The 18,574-nt window shown below is 46.3% G+C and overlaps 8 protein-coding genes across 8 annotated transcripts; 5 read left to right on the top strand and 3 right to left on the bottom strand.

The window, feature by feature from the left end:
• Window positions 1-30: 30 nt before the first annotated feature.
• Window positions 31-1,690, top strand: GGS22DRAFT_186633 (FAD binding domain protein; the record flags this gene model as incomplete). The annotated part of the gene is made up of 4 exons (XM_047964475.1): window positions 31-332; window positions 476-747; window positions 819-1,186; window positions 1,253-1,690. The coding sequence occupies 4 exons, from the start codon at window positions 31-33 to the stop codon at window positions 1,688-1,690; spliced, it is 1,380 nt and encodes a 459-aa protein (XP_047820398.1).
• Window positions 1,691-3,865: 2,175 nt separating this feature from the next.
• GGS22DRAFT_115181 (uncharacterized protein) lies at window positions 3,866-7,028 on the bottom strand. The gene is made up of 4 exons (XM_047958077.1): window positions 6,442-7,028; window positions 4,396-6,390; window positions 4,101-4,281; window positions 3,866-4,025 (listed from the first exon to the last, which is right to left on the bottom strand). Exons 1-2 carry the CDS (start codon window positions 6,784-6,786, stop codon window positions 4,519-4,521), a joined length of 2,217 nt encoding a protein of 738 aa, XP_047820397.1. The 5' UTR covers window positions 6,787-7,028; the 3' UTR covers window positions 3,866-4,025; window positions 4,101-4,281; window positions 4,396-4,518.
• Window positions 6,995-8,584, top strand: GGS22DRAFT_115230 (NAD(P)-binding protein). Its single transcript, XM_047958078.1, has 6 exons — window positions 6,995-7,236; window positions 7,292-7,362; window positions 7,426-7,640; window positions 7,696-7,777; window positions 7,838-8,129; window positions 8,188-8,584. Exons 1-6 carry the CDS (start codon window positions 7,203-7,205, stop codon window positions 8,448-8,450), a joined length of 957 nt encoding a protein of 318 aa, XP_047820396.1. The 5' UTR covers window positions 6,995-7,202; the 3' UTR covers window positions 8,451-8,584.
• GGS22DRAFT_115179 (cytochrome P450) lies at window positions 8,245-10,366 on the bottom strand. The gene is made up of 3 exons (XM_047958076.1): window positions 10,155-10,366; window positions 9,654-10,100; window positions 8,245-9,599 (listed from the first exon to the last, which is right to left on the bottom strand). The coding sequence occupies exons 1-3, from the start codon at window positions 10,331-10,333 to the stop codon at window positions 8,669-8,671; spliced, it is 1,557 nt and encodes a 518-aa protein (XP_047820395.1). The 5' UTR covers window positions 10,334-10,366; the 3' UTR covers window positions 8,245-8,668.
• Window positions 10,367-10,983: 617 nt separating this feature from the next.
• On the top strand, window positions 10,984-13,120 carry GGS22DRAFT_158159 (uncharacterized protein). The gene is made up of 4 exons (XM_047960595.1): window positions 10,984-11,553; window positions 11,629-12,172; window positions 12,236-12,454; window positions 12,520-13,120. The coding sequence occupies exons 1-4, from the start codon at window positions 11,449-11,451 to the stop codon at window positions 12,813-12,815; spliced, it is 1,164 nt and encodes a 387-aa protein (XP_047820394.1). The 5' UTR covers window positions 10,984-11,448; the 3' UTR covers window positions 12,816-13,120.
• GGS22DRAFT_115144 (membrane dipeptidase-domain-containing protein) lies at window positions 13,113-15,050 on the top strand. The gene is made up of 3 exons (XM_047958074.1): window positions 13,113-13,504; window positions 13,556-13,757; window positions 13,824-15,050. Exons 1-3 carry the CDS (start codon window positions 13,233-13,235, stop codon window positions 14,817-14,819), a joined length of 1,470 nt encoding a protein of 489 aa, XP_047820393.1. The 5' UTR covers window positions 13,113-13,232; the 3' UTR covers window positions 14,820-15,050.
• GGS22DRAFT_115145 (cytochrome P450) lies at window positions 15,051-17,258 on the top strand. The gene is made up of 4 exons (XM_047958075.1): window positions 15,051-15,457; window positions 15,512-16,300; window positions 16,378-16,675; window positions 16,740-17,258. The coding sequence occupies exons 1-4, from the start codon at window positions 15,281-15,283 to the stop codon at window positions 17,069-17,071; spliced, it is 1,596 nt and encodes a 531-aa protein (XP_047820392.1). The 5' UTR covers window positions 15,051-15,280; the 3' UTR covers window positions 17,072-17,258.
• Window positions 17,122-18,430, bottom strand: GGS22DRAFT_158149 (NAD(P)-binding protein). Its single transcript, XM_047960594.1, has 4 exons — window positions 18,170-18,430; window positions 18,016-18,116; window positions 17,489-17,957; window positions 17,122-17,428 (listed from the first exon to the last, which is right to left on the bottom strand). Exons 1-4 carry the CDS (start codon window positions 18,246-18,248, stop codon window positions 17,232-17,234), a joined length of 846 nt encoding a protein of 281 aa, XP_047820391.1. The 5' UTR covers window positions 18,249-18,430; the 3' UTR covers window positions 17,122-17,231.
• Between the last annotated feature and the right edge of the window lie 144 nt (window positions 18,431-18,574).

Below are 18,574 nucleotides of genomic sequence, written 5' to 3'. Positions count from 1 at the left end.
AGATGGCCAGCCTATTCTATGCGCATAACTATGGCCCATCTTGAGAGCCCCTTCCGCATTGTTATCGTTGGCGGTGGCGTGGCTGGCCTGGTAGCCTCTGGATGTCTTCAAAAGCTTGGCATCGACCATGTCGTCCTTGAAAGACATGTGGAGGTGGCTCCTGCCCTCGGTGCTGGGATTGCCATGTGGCCGCACGGCCTACGCGTTCTTCATCAGCTCGGTTGCTTAGATGCTATCAAGGCCGCCTCCGTGCCAATTAATCGTTTCCAATGCCGGGGTGCAGATGGGCGCTTAATACAAGACAACGAACTTTATACTCGTGTGCAAGAGAAGTAAGTCCAATTATGTTGCCATAAGATTCATATAATCCCTTTCTTTTTATTCGCTCTATACATATCTCATAACCACAGACTATGGATACGTGGAAGCGCAAATATCATGGTAATCTTTTGTCGGCATCGTTAACATCCATAAGCCATGGAATAGGCTTCTATCCTCTAGAAAGGCGCCGGTTTCTACAAATACTATACGATGCTTTACCTGATAAATCGTTTATTAAGACCGATGCCAATGTCGAAGCTGTGGATCAAAACGCCAATGGAGTTGAAGTGCGGCTCAGTAATGGCGACGTTGAAGTTGGTGATATGGTACTCGGTTGCGACGGTGTCCATAGCGTAATGCGGAGTCTAATGTGGGATTATGCTAATAAAACATCTCCCGGATTAATCCGCACTAGCGAAAAGACATGTATGTCCTCACAAGTTTCCCTATGTTGAAAGAATTTCGCCTTAGCATAAGCTCATATACCTATCTTATAGCCTTAACAACCACCTTCAAGTCACTACTCGTCGTGACACCCGCCATCCCAGAGCTCGGGCATCGGGACCTCATAACCACTTATAACAAAGGGTTTACGTTCCTCGCTACGTCACAACCTAACGCGGTGTACCTTTTTGTCATCTTCCGCAATGATCAACCCTTTTCGTGGCCTAAGCAGGAAAAGTTTACTGACGAGGATGCCGAAACCTTGGCCGAAATTGTTGCGGACAAGCCAGTCACAGACCAGATACTTTTCGGCGAGATATGGAAGCGCCGAATCCGTGCCTCTGTCATTTCTCTCGAAGAGGGGGTAATGGAACACTGGCACCACGGTCGAATTGTACTTGCCGGCGATGCTGTTCACAAAGTAAGAGCACAAGTGCCTAGTACCTTGATTGTATAAATACTGTTCCTGACATTCGGCGGCTTCTAGCTTCACCCCAACCTTGCTCTCGGCGGAAATTCAGCCATTGAGGGTGTTGCATGTCTGATTAATTGCATCAGTCAAGTTATTCAGGACACCAAAGGTCCTAAACCAAGTGGAACAGCTCTCAACATGGCTTTTGCGACATACCAAAAACAACAGCAACAACGTATGAGAGAGCTAATGAATCTCAGCAACTTGGTCGCGAAAGCACAGACTTATGCCACACCGGCTCATAAGCTCTTCGCAAATTGGGTGCTTCCACTATTAGACGATAGAGTATTTGCGGATTGGATCGGAGCATACGTCGCAAAAGCAACTAATCTCGGCTCTATGCCTTCAGAAGGCTTCCCGTCAGGACGTCTATCATGGAGTATGGTCCCAGAAGGCGAACCCGTCAAGGATAAGAAGATCAAACATGAGGTGGGAATCTCGATCGCGATATGAGAGGTTGCATTCAAATCGGGCGAGCAGTATTCATAAAACCGCAGCTATAGAAGGCCGTACCTTGCATATTAGGTACCTAGGTAACCTTCATGGACCTATTTAATGATCTTCCCACTATATTTTAGTGTACATGTCTGGTATCGTAATCAGCCCCGCATAGTGCACGCGGCCCCAGCCCATCATCACAAGGATCTAATTCTTTGTGAATACCTGTTTAGCTGTAGTAATTCTATTATGTATTAAATTAAATAACTTTTCGTACATAGGTATTAAACCAATAGTTCATCTCTCCGTATTGAAATTTGCCGCTCAATAGTAATCCTGTCTTTCTTCTTTTTGGGGTCCATAGCAGTAAATGCAAAGGCATTGTCGTCGTCATTATGGGCACTAGGGCGGGGCCATCTTCTGTTTCCGGAGGCTGTCTTCGGAAAAGATAAAAGACCTGCCCTGTTACCTAAGAGATTGTACAACTTCCTGAACCTAACATCTTTAACTAGAACAGTGAGCGTGGGAAGACACGATGCAATTGATGCGAGGGACGATTCCAGCAATCCAAGCCAAAGCATAGTCCCTGCAGTTTCTACGCAATTTATTAGCATGAATGAAATGAATAGCAAACGTAAAAACGAAGCCACTCACGATTTATATCAAAGAGCATCCCCTTGTTTGGATATGACACTACGAAAAAAACGGTAACACGCGCAGCTGCTGTAGCTACAGACATGAATCCAACTAGAAATACTCCAGTAATAGCGAATTTTCTTGCGAGCGACATGTTCAGTCCCCAAATCTGCAAATTACAATGTGAGTTAATGAAAGTATCTCAACGGGGTGATAAACTTTACCGACGGTAGTGGAAGGCCGAGAATCAATATATCTAGGATGAGATTCAATATGATGATTGCTGATTCCGTCTTGACTGTGTCACAGCCAACCAACCCCCTAGATTGCACCGGTGCCCAGCGTAACGGCAAAGGCTTATTACATCCGAAGAAAAGAGCCAGGAAATAGGAAATTGACCATATAGTTGTGGAGATAATCAAGAATAGTGATGTCTTATCGAAGAGAGAACTCTTGTGTCCCGTAAAGATACGCCTGGAAAAGAAGATGATGCTAGTTTTCACCAACCCATACGAAACACACTGGAAAACTTGTATTAGGAACTCAAGCTGTCAATTTTTAGCATATGATACATGTGGAAAATAGTTCATGTGTAGGGGGTGGATATTTACTTTGGCTGCTACTTTGTGAGATAGTAGAAACGAAATATATGCTTGGGGCGTGGTGGTCCCTGGTGGCACAGGAGTCGGGTAACCCATAAGTCCGAGGTGCTCGGCAGCAATTATACAGGCTCCTATGACCGTTATAGATAGGGATCCTAAGGCACTAAGCCAATCGTCTATTCCGATATATGTCCCCTGGCGCCGGCGCGCATAGAATCGTAATCCGACGAGCGTAATACATATTATTGGCAAACAAAAGCCAATTGCGAGTACCTCATTCGGACTGATAAATTCAAAAGCAGGATCTTGCCATTGATTAGATCCCATATCTTGCAGGATACGAAATAATACACGACTTCATATGAGGCTGTTGTAGCACGAACACTACGTAGCGCAGAAAGATTTTATAAATGCCGTTCCTTACCCTATGATAAAGACTCACGATCTTCTATGATATCTCACAGTATTAATAACGTCATGGAATTAGATACCGTATGTCTCAATCAATACCTTTGTTACGGGGTTTTTAACCAAATAGGTAAGCGCCTGGACCCGAAATCAAAGCTAGGAAGGTAGTATACTTGAATACCTAGTACTAGGAATTAGTAGGAGATAATGTTATTGAACGGGAAGATGGGGAGATAAAGAGCTGGACGAACATGTTTAGCGCCTGTAAAATAAAAGTGCCAATTGCAGCATTCCTGGCGTGTACCGCCTACCTAGGTAGGTACCTAGTAGGTACCTAGAATAGGTACACCATCACTATAACGGTAACCTATAGGTACGCTAGTAGGTACATAGGGCGAACATCAATACCTAAGAGCTAATGTGATTTTAACCAAAACTTGTAAGTTTCCACAACTAAAAACAAGGACATAAAACCAATATAAAGGCGAAGGAAAGTAAACGACATACGAGGTTAAATCAGTAAAAATTCGAATCAGAGCCCAAGCTCCTACTAGATGTAGCAACAAAGAGAATTCTTCAAGCTTGGGTAGGTCCTGTAGCGTCAATCATAACCCTATCCGTATTGTATACCTACAAAAGTACGGGTTTAAATCTTTGTCCAACGTCCACAGTCAAAATCGTTTATAATGGTGTTTAACACTGTCCTTTCCACCCAATCATTAGCAAGGCCGCCCGATCTCTTTATGAAACTATAGCTTTTCTAATCGGGTTATAGGTACCTAATAAATAGTCAAAGAAATACCTCGAACTTGTCACTGCAAACTTGGAATTGAGCTCTTGGTAAGGTAGCTTGAACTGTGAGTTGAGGCTGGACACCGCACCTGAGCTCGACTACGGCGGTGCACAGGGCTCAGAAGGCACTCGACCCCGCTAGCCCCGCTAGCCCGCCAAAATGACTCCCTGTAACTTTCCCCTTTAGCATTGAGTTTTGGGGAGATAATAGGGGGTTTCATACTAGAGTCGGGATAGGACAATCAAGAAAAGCCATTAAATTTGATACGTGGGATAACTTACATCTTGGGCTTGAAACAATCCTCATTATGCCCCTCTCACATTCCGAAATCCTAAAAGTTCTTGCCCGTTCAACGGGTACAGGTAATATACCTATAATATAAACCAATGAGGGAATTGAACTCATTAAATATGAGCAGACTCTTCCGAGCCTTGTGTGAGGTTACTAAACAAAGCCATGTCGACTCCCTGTAACACCCAGTCATCTATGCCTGCCTCCAACCCGGGAACCAAGAGGTTAAGATAATTCTCTTGCGTGCCACTGGTATCGAAAGACGATGGCACTGCTTGCCAATCTGCATTGACCGGTTCATTAATACTGAATTCATAGCCTAGCGGGCGGCTTTTGGGGGTCTTTCCTCCTTTATCTTGGTTGGGCGGGGAAACTGGTTCGTGGAGGGTAACCAATCCTGCGTCTGGCTGCTGCGATACGGGCAAGCTTCCGCATGGTACCGGTTCAATTGGATTTGGAAGGGAGGGGCGATGCTCGATCCGGATCGTCCCGAAGTACGGGATCTTTATATGGAGAGCGTGGAAAGCTTCGCTCGTATCGCCGATGCACTGAGATTCCTGCTTATTGGCATCCGAAGAGGTGTGAACATGGTAGTAGTCCCCTTGGAGAGAATTATCCTCAATGGCGAGCAACGGCCGGAGGATGCTGGAGATCTTTTGAGTGATTATATCGTGATAAGTGTCAGCCATCCTCTCCATTATTTCGAGGGTACGTTCGAGTAATCCACGGTCGCTCAATCGTTGATGTTGAAGCGATTGGAAAACGTTAATACCTTTGCCACTATTGGCATTGAGCTGGCGACGAGCTTCGATATGCGCAAGACATAGAACTATGCTCCCGATAAAAGCAACAAAATCGACGCCGCGGCAGTACATGGTATCCAAACAAGAGCTGCGAAACGAAACGAATAATGTAATGATTGAACGACTGGCACTCGCAGCAATCATCTTACTATAATCGAAGCTTGGCTCAATTGAAGAAGGCAGCATCATGTACGGTAAATGCACTCGAACGAGAAGATGATAGTATGCGAATTGGTTCATGAGGCGGACGGTTTCCTCAAATGCTTTTGCGCCGTTATTAGTGATGGTAGTGGGGTCAGACGCTATCAGCCACCACCGCGGGGGCATCATAGCGGCAGCATCCTGTAGCATCTTGTCAATTTTACGCGTCGCCGCAGGATCGGGGTTTTGATCGCTGTTTCGCTGGAGAATGAGACTAGAAGCAACTGCCATCATACGCTCCATGCGTTCCACATCCATACATCTATCGAGGGCTTCCGGGCGGGCGAAGATATTCTCGTGTGTGCCTTGAGGAAGACCTAGCATTAACGACAAATACCTATCTGTCAGTACAATGCGAAACCACATGTAATCAGGATCAATGCGATCCCGCGTTTCGCTTTCGAGGATGGTCGGTGAACTGGTGCTAGTGTGCAAACCCATCATCTGCGCCGCGGCCATAGCTCTACGGTTTGCTAGCCAGGCGCGGCGGAGGGTTCCAGCATTATCCAAATACATACTCGCAATCATGACACACTCAATACCCTCGAGTGAGTTGATAAGCTCGTCATCGCTTGTTACGAGCCTAGTAGCGACATTGAATACACGAGACATAAGATCATGGTAGTCCGAACTCAGACTAACTAGTTCATCAGCAGAACTTGGTTGGATGCCTTGTAGGAAAGTAGCTAGTAGCAGCAATTTCCTTGCAACGAGAACTGGATGGGATTTTGGCAGGGGTGGCTGTAGCATGGATCGCGACGACGACATTTGCCCGGAAAAGAAATCGGAGTAGGGACGGAAGACTACGCCGTGAAATAATATCGAAACGGGGACTGGAATGCCTAGAATTATGTCGAGATCTTCCTGATTAGGCCACACTTCCAGGAGAGTATGGGATAGGCCATCAAGATCGCCAGTCGCTTGACTCTCTAACTCTAGGCCAGAGGTCGCGACCGCCTTGGAGAGCCCTGAAGGATCTTGCTTAAGAAATTGTCAGATAAGCAAGTGGCTTGAAATAGCGACATTTCTTACAGCTCGCCGTACAGTCGCATCCCGTCCCGATTGATCCAAATGCGACGTATGTAGCGTATCGGCGCTGTCCCGCTGAACCAACTGTTCAACTAGCGATTCTATTCGGTTAAGCCTGTTGATGCTTTTTCTTGTAGATGCTATTTCTTCAGGAAATTCTTGGCTAATGCATCTCGTTTGACGACTTTTACACCCGTCGCAGGTGGTGTCTGTAGGTGCTGCAAATGTGCATCGGATCTTCCGCCGCTTGCATTCCCAGCAGCTTTGGGTGCCCTTACGAAGTTTTCGTTTCTTGCGGGGTGTCCCCTCCGCCGCGGAGGGGTTGCCACAGGGGTATGATTCCGACATTTTTGTATTTTCGAAGTTACCGGTACTTTTTCCTTCGGCTCGGCGAGATGAAGAAATTGAAAAGACAACAATCGGTTCGCATGCCTTGAGGTGGTTGATGTTGTAGTAATCCAGGTATCCAGTTGATTTTATTTCCGCCGCGGCGGAGAAAAGTAGCGTGTCGGGTCAAGCTTGAGGGAGTCTCCACTAAATGCCTCTTTGAGCGAAAATCGGTTGAAACAATTGGTTGAATATTATGAAAAGGGGGAAACCTTAAGACTAGGGACTTTTCGCAATGTACAAGAAGTTGTATAAAATGTAGGTGTCGCTCCGTACTGTGGATGAATTTCCTAGTATCTTTTGAACATATTTAAACATCCTTCCCATTGACGAGCTTTAAACGTACCCCAGGTGCCTAAGCTGATAAACCCAACAAAATGGTTAAAATTGCTGTAGCTGGTGGTTCTGGACGTAAGTTGCTCTTCAGTTTTATGGGATGAAACATTATGGCTGATCGGTCGCTCAGAGGTTTCCAAGGAGATCATCGACGTCCTTTTGGAGTCAAAAAGGCATCAAATAATCATCTTGAGCAGGAAGGTAAGGAAGACTCTTCAACAGGCCCTAACTCATCTCCACAAATTATGTTAACATCACATTCAGGAAGCTCCAACAGGAATTCCAGACGCACCTAAGCTTAAATGGCAAGTGGTGGACTACAATGATAAGAAAGGCCTAGTCGAAGTCCTTCGCGGGACTCACACCCTCTTATCCTTCGTCCAAACCCTCTCGGATCCCGACCAGAAGTCGCAAAAGAATCTAATCGATGCCGCTATCGAAGCTGGCGTGAAACGCTTTGCGCCAAGCGAATACGGAAGGTGAGGATAGCTACAGTCAATGCATTGTTAGTGAAGTGACTGACTATTCATAAAGCAACGACACTGTTGACATGGCTTGGTTACGAGTAAAGCAGAACATCAGAGAGTATCTTGAAGATGTCAATCAGAAAGGACAGGTGAGTTTCCCTGACTATCGCATCAATGCGATGAGGAAAGCGGACTTACCCTCATACCAGGTTCTCGAATACACACTATTTCAACAGGGCATATTCTTGGACTACCTGGCCTATCCCTACAAGACATCTAAGCATGTAGACCCCTTGCAGTCTGTCTTCGATTTTGAGAATAGACGTGCGATAGTCGTGGATGGTCATGAGGACGCCATCATGACTCTGACTACTGTCGCAGATTTGGCCAGGGTTGTTGCTCGAGCAGTTGATTATGAGGGCACTTGGCCCAAGGTAAGCGGGATCAGAGGCAACAGGGTCACTTTCTCGCAAATCGTTGAGATTGGCGAGAGAATTAGAGGTGAGTGACGTCTATGACTATGCGCAGTAGGAGATTTATATTTACCGTGAATGCACAGGACGTCCCTTCATCGTCGATAAAGTCAAAGTTGAAGACCTTGAGAATGGGGAGCTGAAGACGAATTGGAATATAAAAGCGATTCATAAAATGGTCTCGGAGGACCAAGCATTGGCTTTTCTCAAGGCTGTTTCCATTGGCATTTTGCTGAGCAGTTCAAAAGGTGCATGGGATATTTCGGATGAGTTGAACCAACTTTTTCCAGACTTCGAGTTCACTCAAATTGAAGACTTCCTGACAAAAGTTTGGGAAGGAAAAAAATAAGTTGCTAGCTAGTGCTTGGTAGTAGCTGTTGTATGTACCTAGTACGCTGTAAAGATATCTAAGTGGGGTCGCTGGTCGACCCCACTATGCTTGCTTAGGTACCTCCTGGCTGCCCGGGTTCAACACGTTACCGGTCTGCCAGTATCAGATAATTAAACAGTGAATCTAGTTAAGTTGGACGATATGTTATGAGACGGTACCAACGTTCATTTGGAATATTAGTGACTTAACTTGGGCGCTATGCCTTCTATATCCTCAGCGGAGATCTCAAGATCCATGTCGGATTTCGAAAATGACACATTCCACTTCATGTTGTTCCTTGGGCGGATCTCGATATCTATCACAGAATCTGGCACCGGTATAGCAGGAAATAAGGGTGAGTTTTCTGTGGTAGGATGGACCCATTTTCCTCCCACCGGGGTGACGTCAAATCTCAGGGCCATTAACGCTGAGAATAGCAAGGCCTCTGTAGTCGCAAAGTGGCGCCCTGGGCATAGAGTCGTGCCACCTCCGAATCCACGAAAGGCGATAGGGTTGGGACGCTTGACACCTGGTTCTCGCACAAATCGCTTGTGATAAAACTCGTTTACGTTTTCGCCCCAAATTGATGGGTCTGTATGTTGTATGCTTGACGGGATTAAGACGGTGCTACCCTTCTTGATGAGATACTTATTGTCGAGCATAACGTCTTCTTGGGCAATTCGAGCAGAGATGGCCGTTCCGTTGACGCGGAGCATCTCTTGAAATACGGACAATAGGATGGGACAGGACTCTTTGACGTGAACCATGTCAATCGTACAGACACCATCAATCTCCCGAACGCCGTTAGACAGCTCAGCTCGGATGTCTTCTAAGACTAGAGGATCTGAGAATATGTGATAAATCACCCAGAATGCCGAAGGGACGGTGTTAGCAAGGATAGCTAGAACTCCTCCCAGCTCAACCCTAGCTGTTTCTTTGATCGGAATGTGAAAGTCCTCGTTAATCTTGACACGGGCTTGGACAAGTCCAGAACCTTCCTTGTGACCGCCTTGGTCAAAATAGCGTTCCCAGAGTGTGATCATATACTCGCGAGCTTGGAAAGCCTCTCTAGCTAACAACCACGGAAAAACATTGAGGATAAATATGAAGATGTTCGGCTCAAATTTGCTACTTTGGTTAGCGCATCAAAGAGGATAGGGTAGTTCACGAGTTTGCACATACTACCAAGCTTTCTCCATCCTAGGATCTCGAAATGGATTCTGTGGCCCATAGACGCTTTCAGTGGTGGCGCTTACAAGCTCGTGGCGGATCCAATGAAACATATCCACTGTTGTAGGGCCTCCCTTTGCCCACTTCTCTAAAGACTCAGAGATGACTTGAACGGCTCTCCTGTTCATCGAATCTAAAGGTGATCCTGCATTTAACATCGGGTGAATGTATCTTGAGAAGCTCATCAAATACCCGTCATCATCTGTAAGATTACTGGATATGATATTATCTGTTGCTTCGCAGACACCTATCACATTTTTTGCGACAGCTGCTTCGATGGCTGTGAAAGACAAAGTTCTGAATTGACGCTGAACGACAGGGATAAGGGTGATGGAATTGACAACATAAAGTCTTGCGCCTGGGAGGCGCAGAGTGTATATAGGAAGATTGTACTTATTTCTTTGGCGCTACTGTTAGTAGTTGCTATTGGGGAATATTGATGTGAAGGCGCACCTCATGACTTCGTAGAATTTTGCCTTCAAAGTCTTCATCCCCACAATAGGGGTTATGAATGGAATAGCATTGCCAATTGTGGGTGGTTCTTTTGGACTTTGAGTAAGATGCAAGAGGATATGAAGGAGAGAATACACCCCAGCGACCACAGTCGCAATGGCGGCAATGTTTGAAATCATGATACCGAGATTATCATCCTCCCTTAATTGAAAGAGGTTGGTTGGTATCGAAGGATGAAATATCAACATCAATGTTTGATAAAGATATTGATGATGACTCATCATGACCCACTTTCCTCTAAGATCATCCCATAGTCACATGACACTAATTTCTTTTTGCTTTTCCCCCAACATTTTTCATTCCCTTGCGTGTTAATTTCTCAACCTGTACTGCTCCAGTTAATAATCTTCCCCGGCCTTTGTAAATAAAATTTACTCGTCTATGGGATCCCTTACAGTATATTGATCCTCTCCAGCAAGTACTATTTACATTTTGGGATGTTGTATGTATTGTAGTTGTATTATTTCGCAAAGGAATTGAATAGGAAGGTTAAGTCCAAAAGCTTCCACTCATCTAAGTCTATCTTCAATTACCTTAGCGGTTGAATACCCTAAGTTACAGCGGCCAACCACTAAATCTTAGCCGATAGCCCACTATAAGGTCTGGGACTTGAATCGCCTAGTCCAAATTATCGATTACATAAACTTATTAGATACTTGCTTACATAAATACTCCCTCGCTTACGTAAATGATGGCTTACATAATGAATGTTGCTTATCCAAATCTTCCTTCAGTTCTAGTTTTCTATGAATATCGTACACCCAACATGAGATAAAAGGCGTAACACAGCTTCCAATTCATTCTCCTTTTCGGTTTCAACTCGGAACTATCAAGATTCTACGTACGACGTTCCGTTCTACAGGACTATATACACGCCAATGAGATGAAATCATAGGCTTGGTTACCCTAGTAATTAATACGGGAAAGGATCTATGTTTAGTTTTCTATTCCAACATGCAGATTCGTTTTCGCAAACCCCGCCCCGATTCACAATTCACACTCTGGGATAGAGTTATCGCTACTAAAAATGGTTTATGTCGATAATGAATTGGGCTACCCATTATGGCCGATTTCGAAATTGTCCCGTGTTATTGCGGCGCTGAATCCACCGGGTTTCTATGCTTCAATATGAACCAGCTCTGTGTCTCGAACCCTAGGTCTTCTATGGGCTATCAAATAGGGCCCCCTCCCCAGAAGTTGAATATACCTCAGGGAAAGTGCACATTTACTAAAGATGGGGCTTATTATGGATCTTTATACTAGAAATCCGGCCTCTTTCTCTAAAAGCCTAGTCCCAAAAGCGACGACTCCACCACTCATCTCACATGTAGCCTTCCATGTATGCGCCCCCTCTCGTTTCATTGTTGAAAACTAACTGAGAATTATGGACATATGCTAATAATCTCAATGGAAGGCTATCATATGGACCGGCGTCTCACTCTGCATCCTTGCGTTCAGTGGTCGAGTGGCTATCCGAGTTATCTGTTTCCGGCGCCTTTTCCTCGAAGACTATGTGATGCTAGTATCACTGATCATCCTTATCGCAACTGCCGTTATCATCCAGACACTGGTCCCCTATTCCTATAACATCTCACAGCTGCGGAGTGGCTTTACATCAGTACCGTCGGCCCAGTTTCTCGAAGACGCTGCTAAAGGACTACATGGACATGTCGCTCTGATGGTGATGGGTTATGTGGGAATATGGTTGATCAAGTTTAGCTTTTTGACCTTCCTCTTCCGCCTTGGAGATAAAGTTACCAAATACCGTGTCTTTTGGTGGATCGTCTTGGTCTTCAACATTGCTGCTGGGGTGACGGAGATCGGCATTATACCCTACCAGTGCTTACTGTCGCCAGTGGAACGCATTGTCGTGGTTTGCACTACTCGCGATAAGCGGATATTTTCAAATCTCAATTCAATTGTATCATGCTTGCTAGACGCGCTCGGGGATGTGATGAGTAGGTTACATTCCTAGAGCCCCCGAGGAAAAATGGATGAGCGATACTAATTATAAAGTGTAGTCATATGTTTTCCAGTTTATGTTCTTTGGAACGTCCGTATTGACGTTAGGAAGAAGATTATTCTCACGGCCCTCTTTTCTCTCGTCGTATTTACTGTCCTCGTCACTATCGTGCGTGGTAGTGTTTTTGGCGGAGCATATATACCCATTGACCAACCGGAGATACACCCGGTGAACGTGGCATGGATATGGTTTTGGTTCAGCATCGAATATATAATATGTCAGTCGTCACTACCATCCCTATCTTGAACTTCTATGTATAACTAACTTTGCTCACTGCATAAGCGTTCATTGTCGCATGCCTCATCTCATTCCGTTGTCTTTTTACTCAGATAGAATCTGATATCGCCTTGAGGGAAGCAAGAGCCCCTGATTGGAACCATCAAGCTATACCGGTATACAGACCTGAACCCACGGGATTCCGTGAGAAGGTAAAAATATTCCGCAAGTCAGTGCATGACACACTTATGACACTAGAAGGGTTTACAAGGGTCGATAGCGAGGTGTTTGTCCTTCAAACGTCCCCTGATGGAACATTGACTCTGAATTTTGAAGGAGACGAGGGATCAAATACGGAATGATATGGATAAAGTTGTAGCTAGGTACCGAATGATACTACCGCTGAATATCGGCTGTGGCACGAGTCAACGTGAAGATCTTGCTCTAGGAGGCATATCTATTTTTCACTTCGCGATATGCTCTGGAACATTTGATAGATGTCATACTCATTATACGGAATGGGACGAGAGCAGCACATAATTGGACCATTCGTTCCGGGATCGGGACCAAAGAACAGTGCGGACGTGATGGTGGGGTTCGGGTACTACCCCATGATGGTCTTCAAGAGCCTCGATAGGGCATTCTCCACCTCGGTCTAGGTTTTCTTTCGATGACGGAACCCAATATCAAATATAATCAGGATGTTGGGCACTTCATGATTTGAAATTTTGAAGCCAACTTCTACCTACCTATCTAAATACAGACAAACGTTGAATATCATGGCTGAACAGGCTTCGTCCGAGGGCGCATCGTTGCCTGGTGACGAACAGGATACTCCTGATCAATCTCAGAGTTCGGCCGCCCCAGAAAGATCGCTTGTCGTTCACAATCAGGCGCAGAACTCCGGGTTCATCTCTAGGTTTCGCAACCATTTGTTTGTCGCTGGATTCGCGTTTCTGCTGAGCCCCTTTGCTTTCCTATGGCCTAGTGAATCACCAGTAGACCCCACGAATTACGAGGAGCGGACTCGGAGAGTACTCAAGTCCACACCGTAAGTGTTTGCATCTTCGATAGTTACGATATTTGCTAAAGACATCTGTAGTTTGATTGATGGGCACAATGACCTTCCCTGGCAGCTGCGTATAGAACTACATAATCGTCTCTATAGTGGCGAGCTAGACCTTACCAAGAAGCTCCTTGGACATACGGATATCCAGAGAATGAGAGCGGGGATGATGGGTGGTCAGTTTTGGAGTGTGTACACGGAATGTGATGCTCGGCAGCAGGACTTTGAAGATCCTTCTGTAAGTTATCCTTGATGTCTTACAGCGTCTATGGTAGGAATTCAGACTTACTAACATTGCTGAAAGTGGGCCGTGAGAGAAACCCTGGAACAAATCGACGTGACCAGGAGATTCATCAATGAACACCCCGATCATCTTCAGTACTGCGATACCGCAGCTTGCGCCCGGAAAGCATTCAGATCTGGTCGAATTGCCAGCATGATCGGAATCGAAGGCAGCCACCAAATTGGCGGCAGCATCGCCAGCCTACGGCAGATGTATAATCTTGGCGCACGGTATCTCACCCTAACTCATAACTGCGACACTTCGTTCGGAACCTCGGCTTTTACAGTAGTGACATCCGGTGGAACAGATGGTGGGTTGTTTAAACTGGGGTATGAAGCCATCAAGGAAATGAATCGGCTGGGTATTATGGTCGATCTAGCGCATGTGTCGCACCAGACGATGAGAGACGTGCTGAGCGTGGCGCGGGCACCAGTCATATTTTCGCACTCAGGCGCATATGGTGTGACACCGCATCTGCGGAACGTGCCGGATGACGTACTTAGAACTGTCAAGCGGAACGGAGGTATTGTTATGGCGGTGTTCGTCAACCGCTTCCTAAACATGGTCGATCCAGGCCAGGCGACTATACACGATGTTGTAGACCACGTCTTTCACATTGCAGAAGTCTGCGGTTGGGATTGTGTCGGTGTTGGGAGCGACTTCTCTGGAACGCGTTGGACGCCGATCGGATTGGAGGATGTTTCTAAATTTCCAGATCTCGTTCGGCTATTGATGGAACGTGGCGCTTCAGATGACCAGATCCGCTTGTTTGCAGGAGAGAACATTCTACGCGTTTGGTCGAATATCGAGAAGGCGGCTCGTGAGATCCAAGCCACAGGAGAAAAACCGGTTGAGGAAGAATACGATAAGAGAGTGTGGAATAAGGGGCTTAGAGACTCGCCATGGATGCTGAGGGGTAGTAGGGAAAAGGCAATTGTGGCCGGCACAGCGGATAAGCCACATAGCTATGAGACCGTTGAGGGAAAACACGGACCGGTCATGAAAGGGGTATACTAAGTAAAGCATCTCTCCTTATAGGGATATGGTCGTTGTAATTGGAAGCGGTGATGAAGAATGGAGAATTTGCTTAGCGATATATGATATCAGACAAGTTGGCCCTATCTCCTAATATGTTCCATCCTCCACGATGTTACAGACCTTCTTGTGTGGATTCATCATCTTTGATGAAATGATGCCCAGGTGTATAGGTATAGAATTGCCAGCGTTTTTAAATGTCTTGGCTGCACTGCGTCTGTCGATGGATAGGTAAACTCCAAGAGCGTTTACCACGAGAGTGAGTCACTGTGCCGTCTTCATCATGCACGAAGGGTCATGAAGACATCGCGGCTTAAGATTGTTCATATCTACTTAAAGGCATAGTCAGCACTGCCTCGTTCTACTCGTCTATGTAAGCTATCAATCCATAGTATCAACTTTAACCAGAAGACCCATTCGATCGACAATCTTACCTTTTCAACATGTCGAGAGTAGAAACTACAATCTTGTACTTACTAAAACATCTCCAATATTTCATCTCCCTATCCATACTGGGGCTTTTCTTTTACCTGCTCCAGAATGAAATCGTCCGATATCGCAGTCGAGTAAAGAACCTCCCCGGCCCTCGCGGGTGGCCCATCGTCGGGAATCTCTTCCAAGTAACAACTAAACCCACCATATCGTACATCAGACCTGTGTTAACACATCAGTAGCACCGTGACGAAATCGCCGCCGAGACCTACCGAAAATGGTCTCTCAAACACGGTCCCGTCTTCCAGATCCAACTAGGCAACACCACTGCCGTGGTCATCAACTCAGCCCAAGCAGCCAGACAACTCTTCCTAGGCCAAAGTTCCGGTATGAACTCACGGCCCGTATTCTACGTCCTGCACCAGAAAATGAGCAAAGTCGCATCGATCGGCACATCGCCCTGGGACGACAGCTGTAAGCGGCGGCGAAAGCTAGCCGCCAATGCCTTGAACCACGCGCGTGTAGTTACTTATTCGCCCATACTTAACTTTGAGGCGCGCGAGTTTCTCAGGGACTTGTATTCTTCGTGTCGCGATGGTAGTGTAGAGATCGACTTTCAACCGGCCGCGAGACGGTTCGCGCTGAACCTAAGTTTGACGCTAAACTACGGGACACGCGTGTCGAGCGTAAAGTCATTGGCGGACGACCCGATACTATCGAGTATCGCGTATATCGAAAGCGAGGCCTTGAGGTTCCGCGACACGGAGAAGAATTACGCCAATTACATCCCACTACTCCGGTATTGGGAGCCAATGGTTCAGTTTCTAGGATTGAGCGCTGAGCCTAAGGGCCATGTTGAGGAAATCGGTCGTAGACGGTTAGAGTATCATCGGGTTCTGCTGGAGAAGTTGAAAGGTGAGGTGCAGAGGGGCGAGGATAAGCCGTGTATTCAGGGGGCGGTGTTGCGGGATCCGGAGTCGGCGACGTTGACGCAAGAGGAGCTGCTTAGTGTTAGCTTGAGTATGATGGCGGTATGTCTTCCTCTATCTCCTCTCCGAAGGTACTTACCTGGTATTCAGCTTGCGCAATAGCTTATGCGTAGATCTAGGGCGCCGATTCTATCCAGGCCGCAATCGGTTGCGGTTGTTTACTTCTCGCTCACCGGCCAGACATACAAGAGAAAGCGTTTTCTGCTATACGCGATGCAGGATTACCGGAGCAACCACCGAGCGCGTACGCCTCGAGTAAGATAGAGTACATTGATGCATTGACGAAAGAAATTTCACGTTACTACACGGTATCGAAGCTCGCTCTTCCTAGAGCCACGTACACGGATGTAACGTGGGAAAACGCCACCATTCCCGCCAACACTCTTGTGTTGCTCAACGCCTGGGCATGTAATCGAGGTCTGTTTTCGTCATATAAAAAGCAAATTAGATGTCCTCAATTAAACTAATCTATCTACTTCAGATCCCGAACTCTTTTCCGAGCCGGACATATTTGCCCCTGAGCGTTGGCTGCCGTCTTCTCCAAATGAATATTCACATCAATTCGCATTCGGGATTGGTGGGCGTATGTGCGCGGCGTCGAATCTGGTTCATAAATCGCTCTATACAGGGTTTCTACATCTCCTGGCGCATTTCCGCATCGTGCCTGCGGAAGGTGAGACAATAGATGCAGCCCACCCAATCAATGGATCTAAAGGGCCATCGGCTATGATGGCTCCGCGGGCGTGGCGTGCAAGATTTCTCCCTAGGGAGGGGGAGAGGCTCGCTGTTTGGCTAGAACAACCGAGTGGCTGATAGATACCTAACTAGTAGGTACTAGGTAGTAAATTTGGAGACGATACATGTGGGCTGAATTGAAAATATTACTATTACAGCCTCAGATAATCGAGATAGGTACCTAATCGAGATTCTTATTGATGACAACTAGGAATATCCATCCTGACTCTATGGCCTACTAATAACTAGACGGCACAATTCCAAGACGACCACCATCGTTTACAATTACATTCCCGTTGAGGTAGGCGCCAGCCCTGCTTACCAAGAACATGATCGCGCCGGCCATGTCTTCCGAGTCCCCGTATCGTTGTTCGGGAACGAACTTTTTGTCCTGTACCAGGGTTTGTACTCCTGTTGTCATGTCGCTAGGGAAAACTATAGGTATTTGATGTTAGTGGATTGCATAAACAGTTTCTCCAATTGGACAAGACCTACACCCTGGAGCCAAGATGTTGGATCGAATGTTGAATGGCACGAGACTGGTTGCGAATTGCTTCATCATCTGGACAACAGCCGCCTTGGATGGTCCATATGCGTATCCAGCGACGGGAGTCCGCACATAAGCACCAATACTGGCTGTTGCAATAACCTGGCTTCTCTGTTTTAAACCGCACTTGTTTCCTGCATCAAGCAATTCTAAGAATGCTACCACGGTGTTAAACACTCCCGTAGTGTTCACAGCGTACGTGTTGGTGAATTCCGTGGTATCTAATCCAAGTAGTAGATCCCGAAACTTGGAAATATTGTTTTCGGAAAGCATCTCTCGAGCATTGGGGCCTGATCTGCCCGAGTTCGCAATAACGACATTGACATAGCCCACTGCTGATTTGATCTCCGCAACGGCCCGCTCGAGGTCAGCCTTGTTGGTTACATCACCTTGGATCGTGCGGATATTCCCGTGCCGCTGCATGTTTATACATCAGCCATAACTTCCGATTACATTGCTTGGCCGATTATCTTACAGCAGTACCTGCGGCCTTGTCCAGTACTTCTTGATTGCGGCCGATGATATAAACGATCGCACCATTACTCTCCAGAGCCTTTGTCATCATCAGGCCAATGCCTGTGCTTTGTCAATTGGTATTCATGGTAGGTTCTTCAAGAGGGTTGAAATACCGGTCCCTCCTCCAGTAATAACAACAACTAGTCCCTTCACGCCAAAAAGGTCGTTTGGCTCTACCGAAGACGATGCCATTTTAGAGGTAGCTCCTAGGTGGTTACAAGATTTTACTAGATTTTACGATATGTTTGTAGTTCAATTGAGGTATTTAACATCACTTATCAGGTAGACAAAGGTGCTTATAAATATGAGGTAGTCGGGACCGGACATCGTCGGATATAGCTAGAGAGTGAGATTTGATTTTCAAGTATATTAACTCAACACTAATGTTTTGTGTGCGATTACATCACGTACGTAACCGCCAGTTTGGGGAATAGGGGCTACCGGAGTGCCCCGACGTTGTCCGGGTCCACCTCGCGCGGATGAGACATTTCATTTAATCAATATGATTAACTAAAGTG

Source organism: Annulohypoxylon maeteangense (assembly GCF_022496945.1).
Source record: "Annulohypoxylon maeteangense strain CBS 123835 unplaced genomic scaffold GGS22scaffold_5, whole genome shotgun sequence".
Taxonomy (NCBI): domain Eukaryota; kingdom Fungi; phylum Ascomycota; class Sordariomycetes; order Xylariales; family Hypoxylaceae; genus Annulohypoxylon; species Annulohypoxylon maeteangense.
Note: the sequence above shows the minus strand (reverse complement) of the source record. Positions and strands in the feature narration are given on the sequence as shown.